General features: G+C 41.4%; 1 protein-coding gene across 12 annotated transcripts in view; it reads left to right on the top strand.

Moving 5' to 3' along the window:
- LOC124402193 (calmodulin-binding transcription activator 1-like) overlaps positions 1-23081 on the top strand; it is a 261909-nt gene that overhangs the window by 230610 nt on the left and 8218 nt on the right. For 9 of the 12 annotated variants that reach the window (XM_046875022.1, XM_046875017.1, XM_046875018.1 and 6 more), the window contains 11 exons: positions 2639-2792; positions 6518-6658; positions 7688-9984; positions 10690-10816; positions 11758-11892; positions 21042-21208; positions 21468-21670; positions 21752-21830; positions 21920-22235; positions 22345-22766; positions 22925-23079. In XM_046875022.1, the coding sequence (XP_046730978.1) occupies positions 2639-2792; positions 6518-6658; positions 7688-9984; positions 10690-10816; positions 11758-11892; positions 21042-21208; positions 21468-21670; positions 21752-21830; positions 21920-22235; positions 22345-22766; positions 22925-23079 (4196 nt within the window). The remainder of the gene's footprint in view (positions 1-2638; positions 2793-6517; positions 6659-7687; positions 9985-10689; positions 10817-11757; positions 11893-21041; positions 21209-21467; positions 21671-21751; positions 21831-21919; positions 22236-22344; positions 22767-22924; positions 23080-23081) is intronic. The other 3 variants (XM_046875023.1, XM_046875025.1, XM_046875021.1) reach the window with 1 other exon arrangement.

Below are 23081 nucleotides of genomic sequence, written 5' to 3'. Positions count from 1 at the left end.
AATCCGCAAATCCGTCTTTCAGCATGTACCTTTTTTTCTTCGCTCTATCTGAAATGTAAAAAAAAAGCAAAGAAAAGAAAAGGGGGTGTGTATTGGGCTCAAGGTCAAAACTCAATACCGATATGATGCACAATCCGATGCAGCCTTCATATCTGCCTCCTGACACACAGCTCAACTCGTCTCGCACCACCATTACCGTGGATCCATACGATCCATACGCCTCGCGCTCGTCTGCGTAAACGTTCACATCAGTGCTCACGCTCGGTGGTTGACTGGTTGAGCGGATATTAAAACTATTAATATGTACAGCGATTTACAGAATGTCCCGTCTTATTTTCCCCATCAAGCAGATAAATCAGTAAATAGAATAAGTGAGGGTTTAACCCTCGCTGAGGAACTGAAGACGATCCAATTGGGTTATTGTCTGAGACGGAGATGAGAGCTTCTCAGAAATCCACTGTGTGAACACCTTGAAAGATTCATCTCCCTACGTCTCTCCAATCTAGCACCTGGCACTGCAAAATTAAAATGCTAATACGAGCATCAGACAGAAGGTACTAGAGGAAAAGTTGATTCTCCGGTCTTTCACGGGGACTTGGAGAACTTTCCACCTCGTGCGTAGGCTGGAGGAAGGGAAATGAAAGCACAGAGGCAAAGAAGTTTTCGGTTGTTGAACGCCGAGGAACGCATGCGCCGCTTGTTGTGTTAAACCTGGTTGATGATAAGACCATAGGAAATGGTGCAGCGGTTTAATAGAGCCATTACAGTGATTAGCTCGCGTTGTGAATGCAGGAGAACGAGACAGACGAAGTGGCGGAGATGTTTTTACTCCTCATAGAGATTGTGTGAATTTGTATTTGCAGGTCCGTGTTAATTATACGCTACCGGGGGTATACGTTCTCAAAACCTCTTGTGGATATAAACGACTCTTCTGCTTTGGAATCATACAGCTTTCCTATTGGTCAGAAGGTGTTGGCTGCTGTTACAATGTTGAAATCCACCTTTGAGCAGGAAATTCGGTCGGTCCTTTTCATAAATAAACTTACTGAAACTTGCAATTTCTCTGCATCTCATGTTAATAACCTGAAATTCCATCACACAAGGAGTTGATTCGCACAATCATGCATATTCATATTTCGGCGAACAAAAGAAAGTGGATTGGATAAACAAATTAAAAAACTAATCACCATCTACCGTCCCACATCCACTCACAGTTATAAATGTCTACCATCTGTTCTTCTTCTGGTATTTTAACAGGTCAGAAGGTTACAGAAAGAGACCGTAAAATGACAACCGTACTTATCTATTATTGCTATACAGATGTTTCCCGAGTTACAGCTGTTCAATTTACGATTTTATGGATCTTACGATTGTAAGAATGGATGTACTCTCACTCTCACCAGCAACTCCACAGAGTTCAGATGCCTCGGGGTTTATGGTGCGTATTTCTTTCTGTGCTTTAGGTGTTTCAAAGCCCAATCAAAAGTCTTGTATCTCTAAAACATACAAATATAACGATAACTATAGCATCCTTATTGTATCGCAAGTTTCAGAGCTTTGTAACAGTCCAAGGTGTATATTTTCAGATATTTTCAGGACAGTGAAGTTTGTGGTAACAGGACATGCTCTGTTTTTTTTATTTTATTATTTTATTGGTATTAAAATGGAAAAAATACAAAGACACGCTTCTGGGATAATATCCGAACCTTTCTATCATCTACAGTCTACAAAACGGATTGCTATTGTTTGGTTTGGTGTGAAACCCGCGAACGCTTCTCGCACTTCCTGGTGCACAGACGAGGCTGTTAGGTGTATCGCATCAACACGAGTCGATAGGCGTATTTCCTCCGAGTCTTCTTGCGTGTGAGAGAACTAGTTTGATTACTCGTTCGAAAGGGATTGTAGCCAGATTGCGGTGGTCCCCGAAGCGAATTTGTATCCCCCCTTTGTACGGTCGATGCAGCCCCAGGCCAGCTTAATGTGCTCTAAGCAATACCTATTACTCATACGCTGTCAATTTAGATAATTTATTGCCGTAATTCTGCCCTCGTATGAATTGTGGCAGTTCAGAGTTTGTAAATACTTTGAAGTTAATTGAGGGCATCAGTTCCTGGGAGAACGAGCAAGGTGTGTGCGAGAGATTGTGCATGCTTTGCCAATTAGCATCTCTCCCACCTCCTGCTTTCCAATCTCGAAAACAACTCGCAGCATTTAGTGCTTTTTTGCCTCCCGAAGCTTGTTCCAGACTCTTTACCGGAACGCCGAGCGTGTTTGAGGAAAGATGTCATCAAAGTGATCTCCTTTTACTTCCTCCCCGATGTGCATTTTGTGTCACGCGAACAGATTTTTTATAAAGACGCGTTACTTTATTCAAACCCTTCGATCGACTGATGAGATTTTTTATTTTTCACTCTCTCTATTAAGGAACAACCTTGACCTACGGCTGTCGTCTTTTCAATTTCCATTTGCTTTTGTCTTCTTTTGACTGCCTCGTCCTCCTCCGCCTCTTCCCCCTCTTTCCTCTCTTTCCTCTGCCTCGTTCTCGCTCTTTCATCTCATCAGAGAACCTTTTCTTCTTTCCCTTCCTCTCTTTCTTTTCACTCATGTCTCTTTCACTATCTTTCTCTCTCTACCACAGAACCCGGACATCGTTCTGGTCCACTACCTTAACGTCCCAGCCATCGAGGATTGTGGGAAGCCATGCGGTCCGATCCTGTGCTCCATCAACACAGACAAAAAGGAGTGGGCCAAATGGACCAAGGAGGAGCTCATCAGCCAGCTAAAGCCCATGTGTGAGTGTTTTATGATATCTTAGAGAATGTAAATATTCCACGTTCAACCCTTTCAATCCTCCTCCATTCATTAAGGTCCAATAATAATAATAATATAATGATAACACACAGCATCGGTTTCATCGCAATTATAAAGCACAATTAAAGCCATCCATTTCGCTGGAACGAATATTAAGCTTGTAAATCGTAGGTCAGGGTTTAGATACGAGTTTTTTTTTTTTCCCTCTCCTCTAGCAGTCCATCACGTCTCTCAAATTAGAGAGAGCAAGTTGCCAAAATCTTGACAAACTGAAGATCACTCCTGAGTAGTTCTGACAACGCTCTCAGAACCTGCTGTGCATATGACCTTATAGAAGTCCATACAGAGGATCGACTCACTCGTTGCATTGGCAGGTAGCTGTCATTTTCAGCGTCAAACCTCAAAGAGAAGGACACAAGAGATAAAAAAAACTTTTAAAAGTCAGACCACGACTCGTCTCGCGCAGATTTCTCGGCCACTTCATTACGCAGTCTGTAAAAGCGCCTGTATATTTGAGTGACTTTTAAATCTCAACACACTTCACTGCGTCATTAACTTCATGATGTGATGTGGCAATGAGGAAAGGGCAAGCAAACACCATTCACATCCAAATCTCGTTGACTGACCTTCTGGCACAAATGAGCCGTCCGTGCTGCGACACTGCCATCTAGTGCTGCAAAGGCAGTAGTGCAAAGATTTTTTTTTTTTTTCTTTTTTCGCAGACTCAGGCGAAAAAAAAAAAAAAACAGAGGATCTGCTGACTCTTCTGCCTTCACTCCCCAAGTCATGAATTTTAAATGACTCGGTTATGCATCAGATTCTCACGTTTAAATACACCCCCCACCCCCCATTCCTGGTCCTTATTTGGTTAGTGCCCATTTGCTTCTCTTTACATTTTGAACTTTTTTTAGTAGCTATTGATTGGTAGTCATGTCTGTTTTCGCTCCAGCAGATTAAAAAGGATGCGGGTAATTGATGAGGTGCACGCCTGTGCTGCGGAATTCAGATTAAGGAGCAGACGGCGATAGCTTTATAGCTTTTGCTCCGTGTTAGCTCTTGTTCCGCTCCACTACCAATCCCATCACGGCGCACTCAGCACACGAACAGCATGGCTACACACTGATACCGGAGGGGAAAAAATAAGAAGCCGCGTTACGCAGAGCTGTTCAGCACACGCCGTCGCCCTTTTGCTCATGTTCACGACATGGCACAGAGTACAGGCCAAATACAAGCAGCAAAGATGACTAGATAGATTCTGTCCAACCTATAAGATGTCAAGACTGAAAACAAATGGAAGTTAAATTAAATAAATGAGCAACAATCCCCAACAATTGTCCTATGACAGGGCAACATCATACTTTTTAACCATTTATAGTTGCACCAAATGTAATGGAACATCCACAGAACACATTAGTACCTGTTCTTATTGTGGTTATAGCAGCTATAAACATCCATTCTGTTTACCAGCCTCTTTCTATTCTCTCAAAAAAAAAGGCTTAAGATTTGAGCGAGTTTGACAAATTATGACGTCTAGACGACGTCTAGGGTCAGAGAAGGAACAGTTTTGAACTGGGCGGAGTAAAGGCTGGTCCGTGTGGTCGGATCCAAGAGGAGCTCCAGTACCTCAAACTGCTAAAGAAGTTCATGCTGTTAATGATCGAAGGGTCACGACTGTTTTAGCAGCCGAAGGGGACCAACACAATATTAGGCGGGTGGTCATAATGTTATCGAGGTTTAAGCATCTCAACGTTTTTCATGATGTGGAGCGTTCGCCATACACACTCCTGTGAACAAGATGTTACTATTGAAACGACTACGTAATTGAACTTAAGGAATGTAAACCCGTGATTTGGATCTGCGCCTCAGTCAGAGCGCTTTTAGAAAGAATTCACCGATTAAATACTAATTTCAAGCAAAGCGCCATGGAAAGCAGCGTGTGATCACATGATTATCGTGTCTATCGTGTTATTGTGCGAATGTTCCTGCATCTCCTCCTGCATGGAAGGAAGTGGAACAGTCTGTGATTGGAATGTGAGGAACTCCCTGATGATGTTGTGTGCTCTGCACAGATAGCTACTGTGGCGAAGATGCTCGGTGGCAGGTAATTGGGTGCCAGTGATGCATTGGGTGGTTTTCACACATCATGGAGCTGCCATACCACACTGTGATGGAGTTGCTCAGGACATAGTTTGAAGGTTACATCCTGTGACTTCGGTGTTATAAAGTTCTTTCAGGACATCACAGGTTTGACTTGAGTTTATCAAGAACTTACAGGTTGTGAAATTGAAGTTGGTTAATAACAGGCTGGTTTTCATTTAATGATCCCTCATCAATGTAAAGTAATAAATACATATTTAATTGTTCTCATTTCTCGATAATTTACAAAGTTAAGAATATCAATGACTAATACTAAAATCCTATTTTGTATTAGACTCAACTACACTCGTTCACTGTGTCACTGATCATGACTATAACATAAAAACTATCAAATACTATAATATAAAACTATAATACTCAGGCTATACTCAGTATCAGTTTACTCCGTACTATCACTCCAGATCAGTGTAAATATACACAATATAGAACCTCCTAAGACTCAAGTCGTAAGAAATAACATCTTCCTCTAACAATGTCCATTAAGAATCATTAAATATTAATACGGTCCTCTTTCTGATCACCAGAATCTGGAATCACAATGACGAGGGGGCGGAGCCACAGCCACCATGGCCATAAATACGGCCACTCCACTGGCCACCCTGCTCATAAATGCATTTTTAAAGGACGAAAATGAATGCTTAAATATTGATCTATTTTAAATTGAAATATTAAAATATCGATCGTGTTAATACAATTATGTTTGGACCGTGTTTTTCTTTTATAAATAATGTGGTTTTTCAGCATTTATAAAAAGTGAGACAAGAAGTACAGGAGTAAATTATTGTAGCAATAGCACATTATACATCATTGTAATATTGGGCAACGACAATACTTTTAAAAAGTATTAAAAGGCTGGATGAGTGCCACGTTCGTTTGCATAATGATGTTTTCTCAGAGTAACTGCTGCTGCCTGGTCACCCCTATAAAATATCCCTGGCTCCACCACTACACAATGATAGCACAAAAAAAAAATTATTAATTCATTTGACTTACATATGTATAAAAATTGGGGAGAAATTTAATTGCTTTTGGAAATGCTTTTTTTTTAATTGGTATTTGGTAAAGACACGTTTGTGTGTGAGCTTTTTTTTATCATTTACTTTACAATAATATTTTTTTTTTTTACTATTTTGAAATAGTGTAATTAATCTTTTTGTCATGGTTTCAGTTATGCATATTAATACATTTCTCCTTTATTATTTCAGTGCCTCAGTTGCTTATAGGGTGCAATCATTTTGAAAGAAAAAATCAGAATCAGAAATGAATTTAAGCAGCAGTGGGAATAGTCAGTACTCCGCCATACTGATTCGATTTGTTTTCTGTAAAGAGAGCTTTAAAGGCATTAACAGAGTTAAACCTTTGCCCATCGATCAGTCAGGCCCATCGGCTCGGCCATGTCGGTTTACGCCATGCGGTCAGGGAGCATGAGGCTGTCTCTCCCTTGCAGTGCCAGTAGAGGGAGCTGGCGAGGTGGTGGGTGCCGATGCGCCGCCCGCTGGTCTGTGTGGCTGTCTGGCTGACGTCTCTGTCTCCTCCTCTCTTCCGGCAGTTCATGGCATCAAGTGGACTTGCAGCAACGGGAACAGCAGCACCGGCTTCTCGGCTGAGCAGCTGGTGCAGCAGATCCTGGACAGCCACCAGACCAAACCACCTCCCCGGACTCACAACTGCCTCTGCACGGGGACGCTGGGTAAGGGAAATGCCGGGCGGAGAAAAGACATGGCATTATGGAAAAGATTTATATTGGGCTTGACCAAGAAATGATGTAACATTTTGAAAGTCAAAGAGTAAATGATATTATTCCATTCGGATCAAATGATGGCAAAGTAACGAATGGACAAAGTGACAGAAGATGCAGACGGGTTATATTTTATTACTGTCTGAAGGGGATTTTTTTTATGAGGTGAATACATGAGAGGGTGTTTTCTCAGTGCGTGCTGAATCCACCCTTCTTTCGGCACCAAATTTCCTAGAAGTTGCATCATTTTGCCGTACTGCGTTTAAACAATTACACAAAGATGAGAATTTGTTACTTTGAAACAAACGTTTTGAATGTTTTGATTTATCCGTTTAATGTTTCTCAGATGGAGGATATGGATGAGCAAAAAATCATTTCCAGGAACACCTACAGTTGATAATCCCCTGATGATTTTTTTTAAGTCAATATGATTAATGAGAGCTCATATTTAATCATTTGCACTTGATTTTAACATGTTAAGAAATTGTACTCAACTCCTTAAATGTCTCCATTTTAACAGGATGTAAAGCAAAATTGAAAGATTAAGGGTTTTTTTATGAATTGAATCAATTTTATATGAAAGGTGAAAGTGAATTTCATGCATAATTAATACTGAGATTTTATTGCTTGCATCTTTTGTACTTATTGCCATGCTCCAGGATGCAATTGAAGAGTATTTTGGTGCAGTATAGATATTTGTCACTAGATGGCAGTCTTGCTGTACATATACAATTATTCCCATCATCCCTTATCAGGGGAACATAGGATTATTCTGGTTAATGTATACTGTATATATGCAAAAATTATGTGCCACTTAAAACATAATAATTGTATTAAAGGTCTGAGGTTCCTTACCAATCTATAAAAATATATATGCATATATTAACTGTACAAGCAGCAAAAATTTAGACCCTCAAAAATGACTCTCTAATGTACATATTCTAACCAATACATATGTTTATGTGTTCCAAATGTCCACAGGTGCTGGTAGCAGTCTGCATCACAAATGTAACAGTGCCAAACACCGCATTATCTCCCCAAAGGTCGACCCACGCTCTGGAGGTGCTTACAGCAGCACTCACTCCGAAGTTCAAAACAGTGATGTCTCAGAGGGCAAGACAGAGCACACACATGGATCAGGCAAAAATGGCAGGTCGACGGGCGATGGTCCAGGTGGATCTACTGCACGAGAAAAGAGGAACAGCAAAGGAGCGAAACCGGCTCTACTTCATCAGAACAGTATGGAGGTGTCCTCCACTAACCAGGTTGAAGTTCCAGACACCACCCAGAGCTCACCAGTCTCCATTAGCAGCGGGCTAAACTCCGATCCAGATATAGCTGACAGCCCCGTGGTGACAGGAATGAGCCACGTGGCCTCCGTCATGAGCAGCCTCTCCCAGTCCGCCACTGTCTTCATGTCAGAGGTCACCGGTGAACCCGTCTACAGCATGTCTCCCACTGGAGATCCTAATGCTCATCTACTTGGCCCTGACACGGCCTCGAGCAGCTTGGTGCTGGCAGTTGCTGCTGATAGTCACAAATTTGCTTTTCCTGGGGCTGTGGGATTAGGAGATGTAGGGTCTGCAGAGAGGTTGGCTATGCTTTCTGCAGCTAGCATGTCAGAAGAGCTGGTCCTCTCCAGCAACCTTGAGTCCGGGAGCATCAAGCTGCCTGAAACCACCATGAACTTTGACCCAGACTGCTTCCTCAATAACCCTAAACAGGGACAGACGTATGGGGGAAATGGGCTGAAGACAGAGGTCAGCAATGCCAGCAGTTGCAGCAATGGAGGAATGCGCTGTTCACCTCCTCTTGCTGATAATGGTTACGGTTTCAATGCCTCACTGGTCAAAAATATAAAAACGGAAGATACATCATTCGAACAGCAGCTGGCCAAAGAAGGTGGTTACCAGGTCGGAGAGGTGGTCAGTGGTGCAGCAAGCATGTCCAGCTCCTCAGGCAGTGGCTCTACCCAGAGTTCCTTAGCTCTAACCCCAACTAGCTCATTGCTTCCATCTGGTGGTGGCCTGAGCCCTAGCACTACACTGGAGCAGATGGATTTCAGTGCCATTGATGCCAAACAGGATTACTCTTCTACTATGATGTCTGCTACAAGCTACAGTCAAGCTATACCAAGTCCTCAGCTGGCTCACCAGAGCCACTCTCCAAGCTTCTTCCTGCAGGGTTCACCGCAGTCCACCCAGACTCATGCCCACCAGAACACTAGTATTTCTGCTCAGAACTCGCACGACTCTGCTGCTTTTATGGGTTTGTCTGTGGTTAAGACTGATTCGACAGGCACCAACGGGCATCATCAACACCACCATCATGCTCACCAAGGGCAGCACACTGCGTCCAACTGCAACGGAAACTCTCCAGCAGAAAGAAATGGGCAAGGTAGCACTCTGCAACTTCTGCAGTACCAAAATCGCTTCACAGGTGCCAGCAAGGAACATGAGGAGGTTGGAAGCCTGGAACAGCCCACCAACTCAGAAGGGCAGGACACAGGTGAGCAAGAAAAGGATACAGAAGACTTGTTGAAGGCAGGAGATCACCTACAGCACTGTGTCGGAAATGGGGCAGATGGCAACGGAGCTACAGAGCACTACCTCCAACAACCAGAAGGCACAAATCTGGGAGCAGGAGTAACTGGCAGAACAGGAACGGGTACTAATAATGGAGCTCTGTGTAATGGTACGGATGTCAGCAGAGCAACTGGCAGTCCACATCAGCAGCTCCAGCCTCTACTACAAGGAGCAGGGCTTGTCCAGGGGCTCTTCAACAACATAGCAGCCCACCAGGCTCTGGCCACAAGTGGCGCCAGTGGAGGAGGAGCCATGGAGATCAGCCTTGATCACTTCGATGTCTCTTTTGGGAATCAGTTTTCAGACCTCATCAACGATTTCATTTCGGTAGAAGGAGGAAACAATGCAGTAATCGGGGGACAAACAGGCAACACACTCTACAGCCATCAGATAATGGCGCACTCAGGCACAGAAGGTCAAGTGTCATCCGGGGCGACCACCCAACAGGTTGCTGAGGAAGGACCCACCCATGGAACTACAGGGTACAACTCTGCAGAACTCTGCCTCCAGCCCTGTTGCAGCCCTCAGTCTGCCCAGCCTGGGTCACTGGGAACAGACAATGGGCAGTTATCATACATGCAAGTAGAGGAGGTTGTGTCTGCAGCTGTGGCTCATGGGACCATGGGGATGCTTCAGAACACTGCAAGACTCTTTGTGGTGACAGACTACTCACCGGAGTGGTCTTACCCAGAGGTGAGTAAGTAACTTGATCTGTCTGGTTTGATGTTTGAGGTGCTGGAGACAATGGGATACAATTTCTGAGCTTGAGGTACTCACTGTTCAGAGTTCTTCATGTTCTCACAATGTTTAGATTAGGTTTTTTTTTGTTTTTTTTTTTTGTATTTTGTTCATGTTTAATAAAAACCACAAGATGGCAGCAAAAATCAAGAAAATAAACGAGACAAAGCACTAGTTTAATACTACTAGTTTAAATCACCTGGAAATCTTGTGTCAAGATCATGAGAATACAATTTTTGTTGTACAATGAAATGCTTAAGTAAACTACAGCAAATATCAAACATTAAACAATATTAAACAGGTAAAAAAAAAAAAAAGGAAAAGTGAGGCATAATAAGGAATAAGAAGGTTCTAATTATCTACAAGTGTTTGCAGAAAGTTTGCATAGTTTGTACATATAAAAATAAATATTTGCATATATGACATATGAAATTTTTATAAAACAAAATGGGTGATATATAAGATGATGGTGTACACAGTAGCATATTATAATGCATTGCCGATTGGACACGGAAACAAAAGAGCCAAAAAACAAAGTTTTAAAGAAAGTAATTCAGTAACTCATTTCAAATGTACACTATAATAAATTACTCAGACATATTATTTACAAAATGATTTTAGCAGTGGATGGAGAGTAAGACGTGTGTTTATATGTTGTAGGGTGGAGTAAAAGTTTTAATCACAGGACCATGGCAGGAGGCCAGCAGTGACTACACATGCCTGTTTGATCAGATCACAGTTCCTGCCTCCCTCATTCAGCCTGGAGTGCTGCGATGTTACTGCCCGGGTAGGACCTCAGACACGACGTGCATGCACCATTCTGCACAATCAATTTAAAGAGGTTTTATTAAACTAAAATCTGTAATTATTTTCCTTTCATATTCAGGAAGGTGGGTTTTTTTGCCGTAGATAGCAAGATGTTTCCAAATGCCATTAATTAGAATATATTTTACAGAATTAGGACAGATAAAGCTACCCTGGTACAGGTGTTACCCTTTACATTTATCTCTTTCATACACCTGAACAGCTATAGGGTTAAGGGCCTTGCTCAGGGGCCCAGGACAGGCAGCTTGGTGTGGCTGGGATATGACCTCTCGAGATCCAGGTCCAATAACCCCTAAGCTACCACCTCCCATAACCCGTGTCTGGCATGAAGATATAATACTGAATATAAAATTAGTATATGATTTGAGCATTTTATGGCCACCGCTTTAAAAATAAAAAAAAAAAAATGTTAATATGAGTCATGATATTTTGAGGGAGAATAAATCTCATAATAGGACCAGGCGTCTGTGGACACCTGACCACGGCACTCGTATGTTGTTATAAACTTAGAAGTAGACAATTGTACAGAATGTCGTAGTATTCATTTTTTACTATAGAAACTACAAGGTCCGAACCTGTTCCAGTGTTATAATTGTCCGGTAGAATGGAAGAACTCTAGTTGTCTGGCACAGAGCCCAACCTTCTCATCGGGATTAACTCGAACATGACTGGTACCCACAAAAACAAATCTCCAGATTGATCATTACAGAATTATTATTAATTATTAATGACTATTTGTTTAAGGGCAGAGCTGAAGATTAGTCATAAAAATCATGATATGTACATACCGGAAGCATTTCTAGCTCTATAAGGAACACAGTAATTCATGAAGTAATGTCTTTGAGGAGCACTGCACAAGCAGTATAACATAACAGTAAACAGAGCATGTGTTTCCTGCTGTAGCTCACGACACAGGCCTGGTGACCCTTCAGGTTGCAGCCAGCAGCCAGATCATCTCCAACTCAGTGGTGTTTGAATATAAAGCCCGCGCTCTCCCCGCCCTGCCCACCTCTCAGCATGACTGGCTCTCCCTGGACGGTATGTCGCCTCATTCACTTCATACATTGTTCAATGAGGTGCTGCTGCTTTTTACACTGGGATTCATGCGATTCATTGGTCAGTTTATCTTCGTTCTGATCTTGAATTCTTCTCTGCGTTGTTACTTTTCGTGTCGTTTGGTTGATACGGCACATTTTTGAATGTTTTCTGCCATTAATAGCTGCTGCATTGTTTGTGTGTGTTTGTGTGTGTGTGTGTGTGTGTGTGTGTGTGTGTGTGTGTGTGTGTGTGTTTTGCTTTTAACACTGGAATGTCAGTCACAGTATGAGAACAATAGTACAAAGATAAAATGACTAGTAGCTGTGTACAATTGTGGTATCTAAACCCACCCCATACACACACATTAAAGGCCCATGGGTTTGTGTATTCATTATTATGTGTATCTGTATCCCAAATTAAATACAATGCCAATTCCTAAAGAGTTGGGATGCTGTGTAAAATGTAGATTTAGAATATTTTGCAAATCTCATAAACCCATATTTTATTTACAATAGAACATAGAAAACATGAAAATGTTTAAATTGAGGATCTGTAACATTTTAAGGAAAGAAATAAAGTCATTTTGAAGGTGATGGTTGCAACGTGTTCTATAAAGTTATCAGCAGAAGGAACGAGAAACATTTTGAAACTAATTAAGCTCATGGGCAACAGGTCAGTAACATGACTGGGTATAAGAATAGAATCTTAGAGAGGCATAATTTTAGCTGCAAAATCTGAAATATTTTTCAGAATCTTTTGAAGACTTTCAGTATACATCATCTTCATTACATAATATCATCGAAAGATTCAGAGAATCTGTAGAAAATGCTCTGCACAAGAGACAAGAACAGAAATCAATATTGGATGCCCGAGATCTTCAGGCTTTTATGCGGCACTGCATTAAAACCAGGCATGGGCTCAGAAACATCACCAGAAATCCTTGTCTGTGAAAAGAGTTCATCTTTCATCATCCACAAATGAAGGTTTTAAAGCTTTATCATGCAAAGAAGAAGCCATATGTGAACATGATCCAGAAATGTTTCCGTCGTCTCTGGGCCAAAGCTCATTAAAAATTAATTGCGGCAAAGTAAAAACTGTTCTGTGGTCAGACAAATGGAAATTTGAAATTATTTTTGTAAACCATGGGCACAGTGTCCTCCAGATTAAATTGAATGGGCATCTTTTACCTGGAAAGGCTCCATCAATGCTGAAAGGTTTATATAGGTTTTGGAGCAACATGTGCTTTTATCAGGATGATTCAGGGAAGATGTTGCATATTTCAGCAAGACAACGATACACGATACACTGACTGCCATGCCTTGGTAGTTGAAGAGACAGAGTACCGAACTGGCCTGCCTGCAATCCAGATCTTTCACTATTTGAAAACATTTGGCTCATCATGAAGTGAAAAATATGACAAAGAAGACCCAGGACAGTCGAGCAGCTTGACTCGCAGATGGGACAATTTTCCTATACACTATGCACCTACCGAATATCCTAAAAACCTATAAACATTGAGTGTAATTTTTGTTTTCAGGGGTAGTAAAATCTCAGATTGATAAGCAATGTTTTTTACTTACCCCAATAGATAAGCCGATAAGCTGTCAATAACAAAAAATGTAAAAAGCTTGTAATGAGACATGAGACATTTTTAGCTCTTTATGCGACAGCTACTATAATGTCTACGTTAAAGCCCATAAAATACAACTATAAAAAGAAGGAATATTTATTTTTTATGGAAAATTTACGGTTAATTTTTGTTTTTAAATAGTTAATATTTGTTCTCTGGTCTGCATCGGCTCTGATACAGAATATTTCATGCACAACATTTTTTTAATATATTTTTTTTTAAACGCAGATTTAAAGCAAAAGTTGATATATTTTCAATCAAGATCATTTAAAATGATTATTATTACTTTAAATAAATATTGAACAATTCAGGACTGTTATTCAGGAAGAGTAGGATCCAATCATAACTCGTATTTAGCTTCATGTGTTTTCTTTTTGTCTGATTTTTCTTTCTGGGTTTTAAAAGTATGTTAAAAGCAGTGAGCATTAGTTATCATGGACTAAACTAATCCGCATGTGTGTGTGTGGTTTTATCTTTCGATCCTTGACCTGATAAATGGTTTTGTTAATTTAAGGGTCTGCTGTAAGGTGCATGATTTAGAAAGAGAAAAAACACTTTTCTGTTCCAGATGCATAGATAATAATTGAGATACGTGATATAATGTTTATTCTGTAAGCCTTTGAGAATAAAACGCATTTCTAAGTGGAACATTAACATTCGCACATGGAGCGTGAGGTAGAAAGTGTCCCTTCTTTCTTCCTGGTTCATTCTTCCAAGGCACAGATGTGCACAACACGTGTGTGTGTGTGTGTGTGTGTGTGTGTGTGTATGTGTGTGTGTGTGCTGTAGAGGGGGTGGTGAGGCTAAAGCACACAGTGACAGGATGGTGCTATGAGCAAAGCTGCAATGCAGGGGCCCGTAGCAGGACCACGTGTCCGAGTGATGGTCAGGTAACGCCGGCACAGTGTGGCCTATTATTGTGTCAATGTACAGCAGTGTGTAGCTTATGCAAAACAAAGGTACCAAGAGGAACTGTGTTAAAATGCGTAAAATGCTGATTAGGTGGCAGGGCTCTGTTTGTGTTTGAAGTGATATTATTGCTCTTGAAAGTGTCTGTTTCTCCTGGAGAACCAAGCTGAGCTTTATTTTATTTATCTTACATTAAAAACGGCATAAAATTACTGTATAAAGACAAATTTGCTGTTTATTAACAGGACTAGTTGTTGCAGTGTTTGCTAGAGAGAGAGTTAATAGAATGGCTATAAAATGGATATGATTATCATTTATTTGCGTTAACAGTCAGTCCAGGCCTGGATCTGCTGTGTCAGCAGTTAGGTCATTAGTGCAAAAAAAAGTGGAAGATTTTGAGGACTGCTGAAGATCTGCTTAAAAACAAGTTCCATGCAATCAGTAATCTGAACGTTTCATCTGTTCTTGATTCAGTTTTGTTTTCTTTCATTGCTTTAGACAAAACTGACTGACCTGTAAATCATCTGTAAACCGCTCAGGCTGCATCCATGTTAATCCAGACTGATCTGAAAGCTGTTTTTTTTTTTTTTTTTTTTTAACTTTGTCGTCTTGAGAAAGCATCCTTTCTGAATATGTGTGTTTTCTAAAGCCACACCATTGTGTTTTCAAATTAATCCACTTGTCTTCTCAGACTGGACTGTTTTGGAGAACAGGATAAGTTTCAAATTGATATGTTTTAATATATAAAATATATTTCAAATATGGTTATGTTTCATGAAACCCGTTTTGAGAAGCTTTGATATCAGCTCATCTTCATAAAGTGCTTATTTACAACCACATACATATAAATTAAGGCTCCACTACTAATCAAATACTGTTTACTTTTAAATTACCAACGATTTTAAAAACACGCCCCTACTTGGCAGATATAAGCCGAATGTTGGTTTTCTCTCCTATTTCAAGATGCTGCATAATTGTGGACCAGCATTCGCTCTGCCCCAGATTCATATTATTTCATGTATGAACACGAGGAGTTATTATTGCCCCTAGTGGTCATACATGAGAAATGCAAAAAGCTAATTGACATCCATAGGGACAGGAAGCAGTCTGCCCCATGCTCATGCGAGAAGCAGCAGACAGGACTGTTAATGTGAGTGCTGCTAGATTGTGATTGTTTGAAAATTCTTTACAGTCACCAAAATCATGTTTTATAGCCTGCAGTGCAGTGCACTGTGTCTGTACAAACTACAGATAATACAAAGTGTCAATACAGCAAAATTATAGGAGCAAATTTCAAAAAGTTTCTTTCTCCACTGGTCATTAATTTTTTTTTATCATGTAAAGATTTTAAAATAATAATATATGATATAATAAAAAAAAATTAATACTTACTGTGTATATTTATCATACTGAGAACCATCACAGCATCATGGTTGGATGGATATACAATACATTCATTATATTTTTTATAAATAATTCATACTGAATTTATGCATCAACAGATTTTATTATTATTATTCTTACTATTATCTGTAACGGCTAGCTAGCTAATGCAATATTCTTAAGACAAAGACAATGCAAGTTTATAACCCTATAGAGATTATTAATATACAGTACTGCACATGTGTAAATCAAAGATAATGAAGAAAATATAGATGTTTAAATATATAATGCAATGAAGGGTTTTGTACATTAAAATATATTTACAGAAACAAGTAAAGAATTTATTCTGAACTGAAAGAAAATGACTGATGAGTGGATCAGCAAGTGTGAAAAAAAGCAGTTCTGTGATCTTTACACATAAAATCATTATTATAATTACTTTTAATAATTATTAGTTCAAGTGAGGAAGTCATATTTTACAAATTACACAATAAACCAGTGTTGTGTTTTGTTTTTGATGGGTTTTTGTTGTTGTTTGTTTGTTTTTCTATTTGCTTTGCATAAGCGCTTGCCAAACCTTCACCTGGTGTGTGTTTGAGAGTTATGGATGGGTTGTTTTCAGTGTTTCTTGGCGTGTCTTTGCTTTGCATAACTCCACTGAAGAACTATTTGTCTTTCATATAATCTGAGCTGTTAGTCATCAGTAAGTATAGTAACAATATTCAGTGATTTCTGAACTCGTTTGAGTTTTCCTGCACATAACAAAGTAGTAAAATCACCTTAAAGCAAAGAAACAAATGTTTTATTTGTTGAATTGTACAGGGGTTTATTATTTCACTAATGTTTGAGTAAAATATACTTTAAAACCTGCTTTCAGGGTGGAAGTTATTGAGTCTCGCTCTGGTGTGGAGGCTGTGTGACTGTTCCAATTTCTTCATTTCTGCATGTTTGGAAATCTTGTGCTATGACCCAAAAACTATCAATTAAAAAAAGAGTATATTTTAAATGGGAGGATTAAACATGTGCTGTTCATCCCTCTCAACTAAGGATTTTTTTTTTGTTAATCAGGGATGTGTGTGAATCCAATCTTCTGCCATTTATCTTTCAAAATCCAGCCTTCACACCAAATGAAATTCCACGAAAATGGCCTCACCACGACACACACACACACACACACACACACACACACACACACACACTCGTGCGCATATGAACCCGATAACCCGAGTGTTGCGTTCGGCGTGGACGCGCGAGAGAAAGCGCTCTCCGCTCCCCGCATTGTCATAATGCAGTGGGGAAAACGCGCTTATCCGCAGCGCTGCAGCTCCACAATCACAGGCACAAGCCAGACGAGGGGGCAGGGGTGCACAAACTAACTGCCCACTGACCCCCCGACACGCATCACACACACACACACACACACACACACACACACACACACACACACACACTCACCACACCGCACAGCGAGCGCACAACACCGGGGTCTGGCTGCACAGAAGCGCTTTGTGTGCGGTCTCGGACCGGAGCGATGGCGCGACTCCGACAAAAGCACAGCGCCTCGTTTAGCGCCATCATGTGGACCTGAGTTTGTGTAGGAAGAAGAAAAAAAATCCTTCTGCAGCAGTATAATCAGAGGAGCTGAGCAGAAAATAAAGCTAAAATGATGGAATGAGAGCAGCACGCCAGGCAGGGTGCGTCCTGTAGGCATCGCCTTTTGTCGGGTTTATTATTATTTATTTATTTGTTTACTATTATAAACAAGCGTGGCTCCTTTACACGCCGTGCTCACGTGTAGAGACTCGATAGTGATGTATCTCGTTATTTATTCTAATGGTGTAAACAGTGTTGGAGTTTGTTAAACACCGAAAAGACCGCTTTCGGCTTCGCGCTTTTTGCGTTTAAGCGCATGGATGGATAAAGGAGGAGGATAGAGGATGGAGGAGGAGGAGGAGGAGGGTCTTAATCTTCCTCTCCACTCCCCTCACTTCCACTTTGTTCTATTGTTGTTGGTTCTGTTGGTGAGCTGCTGTGTGCCAAAGCGCAGCAGAGAAGCATCTGTGAGTGACAGGAGGCAACACCAGGCGTTCCGGTTAGTTCTTATTCCTTCTTTAGATTTTTCTTTTTGCATTTCTCTTTCTTATGTGTGTGTTTCTGTTTTTAAGTGCTCTTTATGGCGCGCACTAAAGTTGGACAGGGATGAAGCGCGTTGTTTATAAACTGATTTATTTTAGGTTTGCGTATAGTGCCATACTTTTACACGTGCGTAATGCAGACTGCAATTCAAGACACTTTATTATTGTCTGGAAGTGTAAATATGACCTACTTTGTTTGTATTACTTGCACAAGTTGATTTAACATTTTGGAAGCCAATCAGAGGTTTTTTTTTTCCTGCCATTGATCCTCTGGTTGTGTCATAATTCTCAAAGTGCATACAAATTGTTTACCTTGGTCCTGGGTCCTATAGCTCTGGATGTGGTTTGGATCAGTGGAAATATACAAGGACGAGCATCAGGACTATCAGGATGACTGCTTTTTAGTCCAAAAGTGTTTCACAAAAAGACCTCAAGAAATGTAAATAATGGTCTGGGTTTTATTAACCAATCTTTAACTGAAGAGCTTTCACATGTTGAGCTTTCTTTGTCAACAAGTCAGAGTAAATCGTGTAAAAAAAAATTCACCCTTTCTGAGAAGTTGGATCTGTAATCCAGCCTTTCTCTGAAAGTTCAAAGTTCCCTGTTCCACACTGATGAGATTTCCTACTAGGATTTGTTATTAAAGCTTCAGTCTGGCCTCCCACGTCAGAGCGGCTCTGAACTCAAACTTATGTGTCAAGCCATCTCGTTTTTCAGAAGACAACAATAAACTGAGACAGAACACTTGTCAAGGAGTGAGCTTGCACTTTCATCTCTACGCTATAACATTCTGGACCTGGAGGAGGAGGAAACAAACACCATGCTCTACCTGTCTCCATTCCTAAACACACCTCTTAGTAGAGAAACATCTTTCTTATAAACGAGACAACGTGACGTGAGTGTTTCTAGAAACCGGAGTGCATACTCCAATTTATTTTGATTTGTTTTCTGATACATTACCTTTGTATCTGAAATGAACCCTGTCTCCACGAGGTCCCTTTGATGAACAGCGTCATTACAAAACCAAAAAGCTTTGAGCCCAAGGAAAACAAAAACAGGAGAAAAACAGAAATTACACTGCTGTCCAGGTTTGTGTTTCTTTTATGAAGAAGAACAGCCTGGAAGACAAGGCATCGTTGTACAGCCTTATGTCCTACATGCAGTGTTTTGTCTGGAGGATGAACTCAGAGACTTAACACACACAATCAGTGCTGGGGATTTTGATCTCAGAGCTAATAGTATAACCCTAAATCCACTTCACCTCCCTTTGGATCTAAGACACAGGCACCTGTCCGGGGATGTAATCCACTGACTTCCACAGCATTAAGACCTGTTATCCCAGCTGAACTAAATCCTCCTGAGACACAATCACTATGCATTACTCTTAACTCCAAGCCAGATCATCAGAACACATAATCATGATGCTCTAAAACCCTAATCCTGTACAATATTCATTCATTACGGTTTGTTTTATTTTTAGTCCACATTTTGTAGATTTTTTTCTCTATATTTCAGATTTATACGATTGTCACACACCCCCCCTTTTTTTGTAACATTTGAATAGTGCTTGAGTGAATAAATTCACATGCTGGACATGCTATCCGTGACTCATCTGTGGATTAAATCAGTAATCAAACAGCCAGCTGCATTTCCTTCTGCACAAGCAGAGCCCTGAGTGGTGAGCAGCAACAAGTGTGCGAGCGCCTCAGTAGAGTTTAGGACGAAGAAATGGTGCAAGATCCCCCACTTTAGAGCATGATGCAACATCGTGATGAAACAGGGAAACTGGGCTCTGCAGCAGGGTATATTAGAGTGAAATACACAGAGAGCCTGGCAACAGCGGCTTTAGCGTCTCGATTGCAAGGTGGACTAATGCAAGGCACATGAGATCGGACTGACCAGTTGGACCGCACGGGCCGATGGACTTCCTGCTCTGATCTCTTATGCAACAAACCGATAAAGAGGGTAACGCTGTGCACTTGCTGTTTAATTTTCCTCAGTATTTCGATGTGTGCTTTAATCTGAGCTGTGTGATGGGGTTTGTTTGCATTAGATTGTGATTGCATGGGAATTTTGATATTTAGATCTCTACATGGTATCACGTGCACTCACAGGTCTTGTGTTCTTGTTTTTGCTGTTTGGCTGATTTTTTTTTTTTAAGGAACAATGCTTTAAAAAGACATTGAAACAGTGCGCTTGATTATTAAGGGAGGCAAAAAAACAGGAATATATCAAAGATTTTCATTCTTTACACATCATTTAACAGAACCTGCACTTTGACTTTGACAGAGCAGTGTTGCACTGTGTGTGTAAAACTGCTCATGATGATAATATCTGTATGCCACAGAGCAAAGGTTGCGGTCGGTCTTTACCGAAGCGCTGCCCCTTCGCCGATTCGAGCCGTGCCACAAAGCATTTAGTAGCCCGGTTGCTCTGTTTCTGCCCTCGTCTGATTCGCTGTCTCCGAGCTGTGGGAGGTGTCGTAAGAGGGAAGGGCTGAGCGTTGATTATGTCCAGGCATTGTTGTATTGTCCCTCCTTTCCCCATCTCCTCCTCCTCCAACCTGTTTTTGGCGTACGTGCACCGCATTCTGAGTCACTCCTAGTGGACAGAGAGAAAGAGAGAGAAGGGAGAGAGAAGGGAGAGAGAAGGGAGGGAGAGGGAAACGAATAGCAGGTGGAGATGACATCATCTGCACTGCACCAACACTGCAGCACTGTTCGAACAAAGGCAGCTACAGCTAACATAAAGCCTCTCTCTCTCTCTCTCTCTCTCTCTCTCTCTCTCTCTCTCTCTCTCTCTCCGCCTGTTGATAGCTTGGAAATGTGCAGAACACACACACGCACATGTACGGATTTTTATAAACGTCCTGTTGTGGGTTTTTTTGCTCTTCATGTCCATTAAACAAAGCCTATTTCCATGCTGCACCTCCATTTCAGTGTTAAATAAAAAATGTATTCTAAATAAACGTGTATTAATCCCAAAGCCTGGTATTTTTTGTCCTGAGAAGAATATGTCCACAGTTCAGTTTAGGAGAAACCTTTAGATGGTCTCTTTAACACTCTTCGACTCGTCTCCTGTTCGTTCCATAGACAACCAATTCAGAATGTCGATCCTGGAGCGCCTGGAGCAGATGGAGCGCAGGATGGCGGAGATGTCTGGCCAGCAGCAGCAGCAAAGCAGCGGAGGAACATCTGAAAGTGGAGTAACGGGAGGAGGAGGAGGAGGAGAAGGAAGAGGCAATTCCGATCAAACCCAAGTGTGTATAGTCACATTGTTCACAATTTAACAATAAGTCGGTTTGTTACCTGAATTTGTGCCAGGGTGCAGTTACATTCTAGATTCTGATTGGTCGGGGGGAGTCAATACATTTTCCCTTATCATATTTAATACTTCAAGTAACAAGGGTTGTTGTAATAAGTTATTGTTGCTATAGTAACCTGCCTACATAAAAATAGTAATGTGATTATATGGTAACACACAGATTGTAATGTATATCTGATGTGATGTCCCCTCAGCTCTCCCCAGGTCATAGTCAGGGACAAGCTGGAAGCTCCTTTGAGAGCCGTGTCGTGGTGGTATGTGAGAAGATGATGAACCGTGCCTGCTGGGCAAAATCCAAGCACTTAATTCACTCCAAAACGTTCCGGGGTATGACCCTGCTCCACCTGGCAGCTGCCCAGGGTTACGCCAACCTGATCCAGACTCTCATCAAATGGCGGTAAGCGTGTTTTTAGAGTCGTATCTAAAATACCGTCCATAGTATTGGAGCATGGTGCTGATTTAGATGTTTTTTTCACAGCACTAAACATGCAGACAGCATTGACCTGGAGTTAGAGGTGGATCCTTTGAATGTTGACCACTTCTCCTGCACCCCATTGGTGGGTTTTTGTTGTCTAGTAAAATGTTGTATTTTTTTGTAAAGCAAATGTTCTCTAACAACGATATCTTGACGTGTTTTTCCCCCTAGATGTGGGCTTGTGCTTTGGGTCACACCGAGGCAGCAGTGGTTTTGTATAAGTGGGATCGGCGCGCCCTGGCGATCCCCGATTCTCTCGGCCGCTTACCGTTGGCCACGGCGCGATCCCGCGGCCATACCAAGCTGGCTGAGTTTCTAGAAAATCTTCAGAAGGAAGAACAGCAGCAGACTTCTGCCGCCAACATGTCTTTCTCCTCCTCTACAGAAAGCTCTACTACAGAGGGCTGGATGACCGTTTGGGGAAGTGAGACAGCTTCTGGGATAAGAGCAAACAACAGCGCTAGCTCTGCTCCAGGCTCAAACCAAGGTGACCAGTAATGCAAAAATTATGTAAATTATATAAATTATCATATTTTAACTGAGCTTAAAAAATTATTAGCTGGATTTAAAGTACGATTCCACCGTTCTATCTGCAGATTTAAGGAGACCCAGGTCTGAATCTTCCAGTTTCTACAACAGTGATATCCAAGGCGATGCCCCATTAACCAAGAAACACAAACCCAATCCTGAGATACACCAAGCAAGGCCAAGCAAGCCTGGGGCTACCCCTGTGGGTCTGGGAGAGCAAGTCCACAAGACTAAAACATGCCCTGCTAAACTAGCCAAAGCTGGTACGGTGGAGACAGGAAAAGCAGACAAGGCTCAGACAAAGTTGAGTTCGGCTTGCGGAGGCGGGCGATGGAGCAGCAGACAGACCTCAGGGCGCAGAGGGCCTATTGGAGGACTTGCTAAAGAAAGGTTGGCGAACAGGCTGAGGTTACGAGAAGCATCCGGAACAGGGTCAGTCTCCGAGCTTCTGTTGGGGCAAGAGGATCTGGAGAACACAGGTGACCTCCAGGTGTGGAAATGCACATTGCTATCAAAAAACATTTCGCTTGTTAACATGTCTAGACAAATAAATTGCATTTATTCCTTAGATATGACATTCTTATATATTTGAAACAGATTTGATGAGCGGATTTTCAGGATTAACGACTGAATTCCTCCATGTTTCAGTTGAATATGATGACTCTGGCCGAGCACATCATCGAAGCAACGCCTGATCGCATCAAGAGCGAAAACTTCGAGGCCACGGAGTCAGCACCTCTGGATAGCGTTGAGGTCAACAGCACTATGAGCTGGTTAGCTACGTACCTCGGAGATGCAGAAAGGT

The sequence above is a fragment of the Silurus meridionalis genome, chromosome 19 (genome assembly GCF_014805685.1).
Source record: "Silurus meridionalis isolate SWU-2019-XX chromosome 19, ASM1480568v1, whole genome shotgun sequence".
Classification (NCBI taxonomy): Eukaryota; Metazoa; Chordata; class Actinopteri; order Siluriformes; family Siluridae; genus Silurus; species Silurus meridionalis.
The sequence above is the reverse complement of the archived record's forward strand: the minus strand, read 5'-3'. Positions and strand labels throughout refer to the sequence as shown.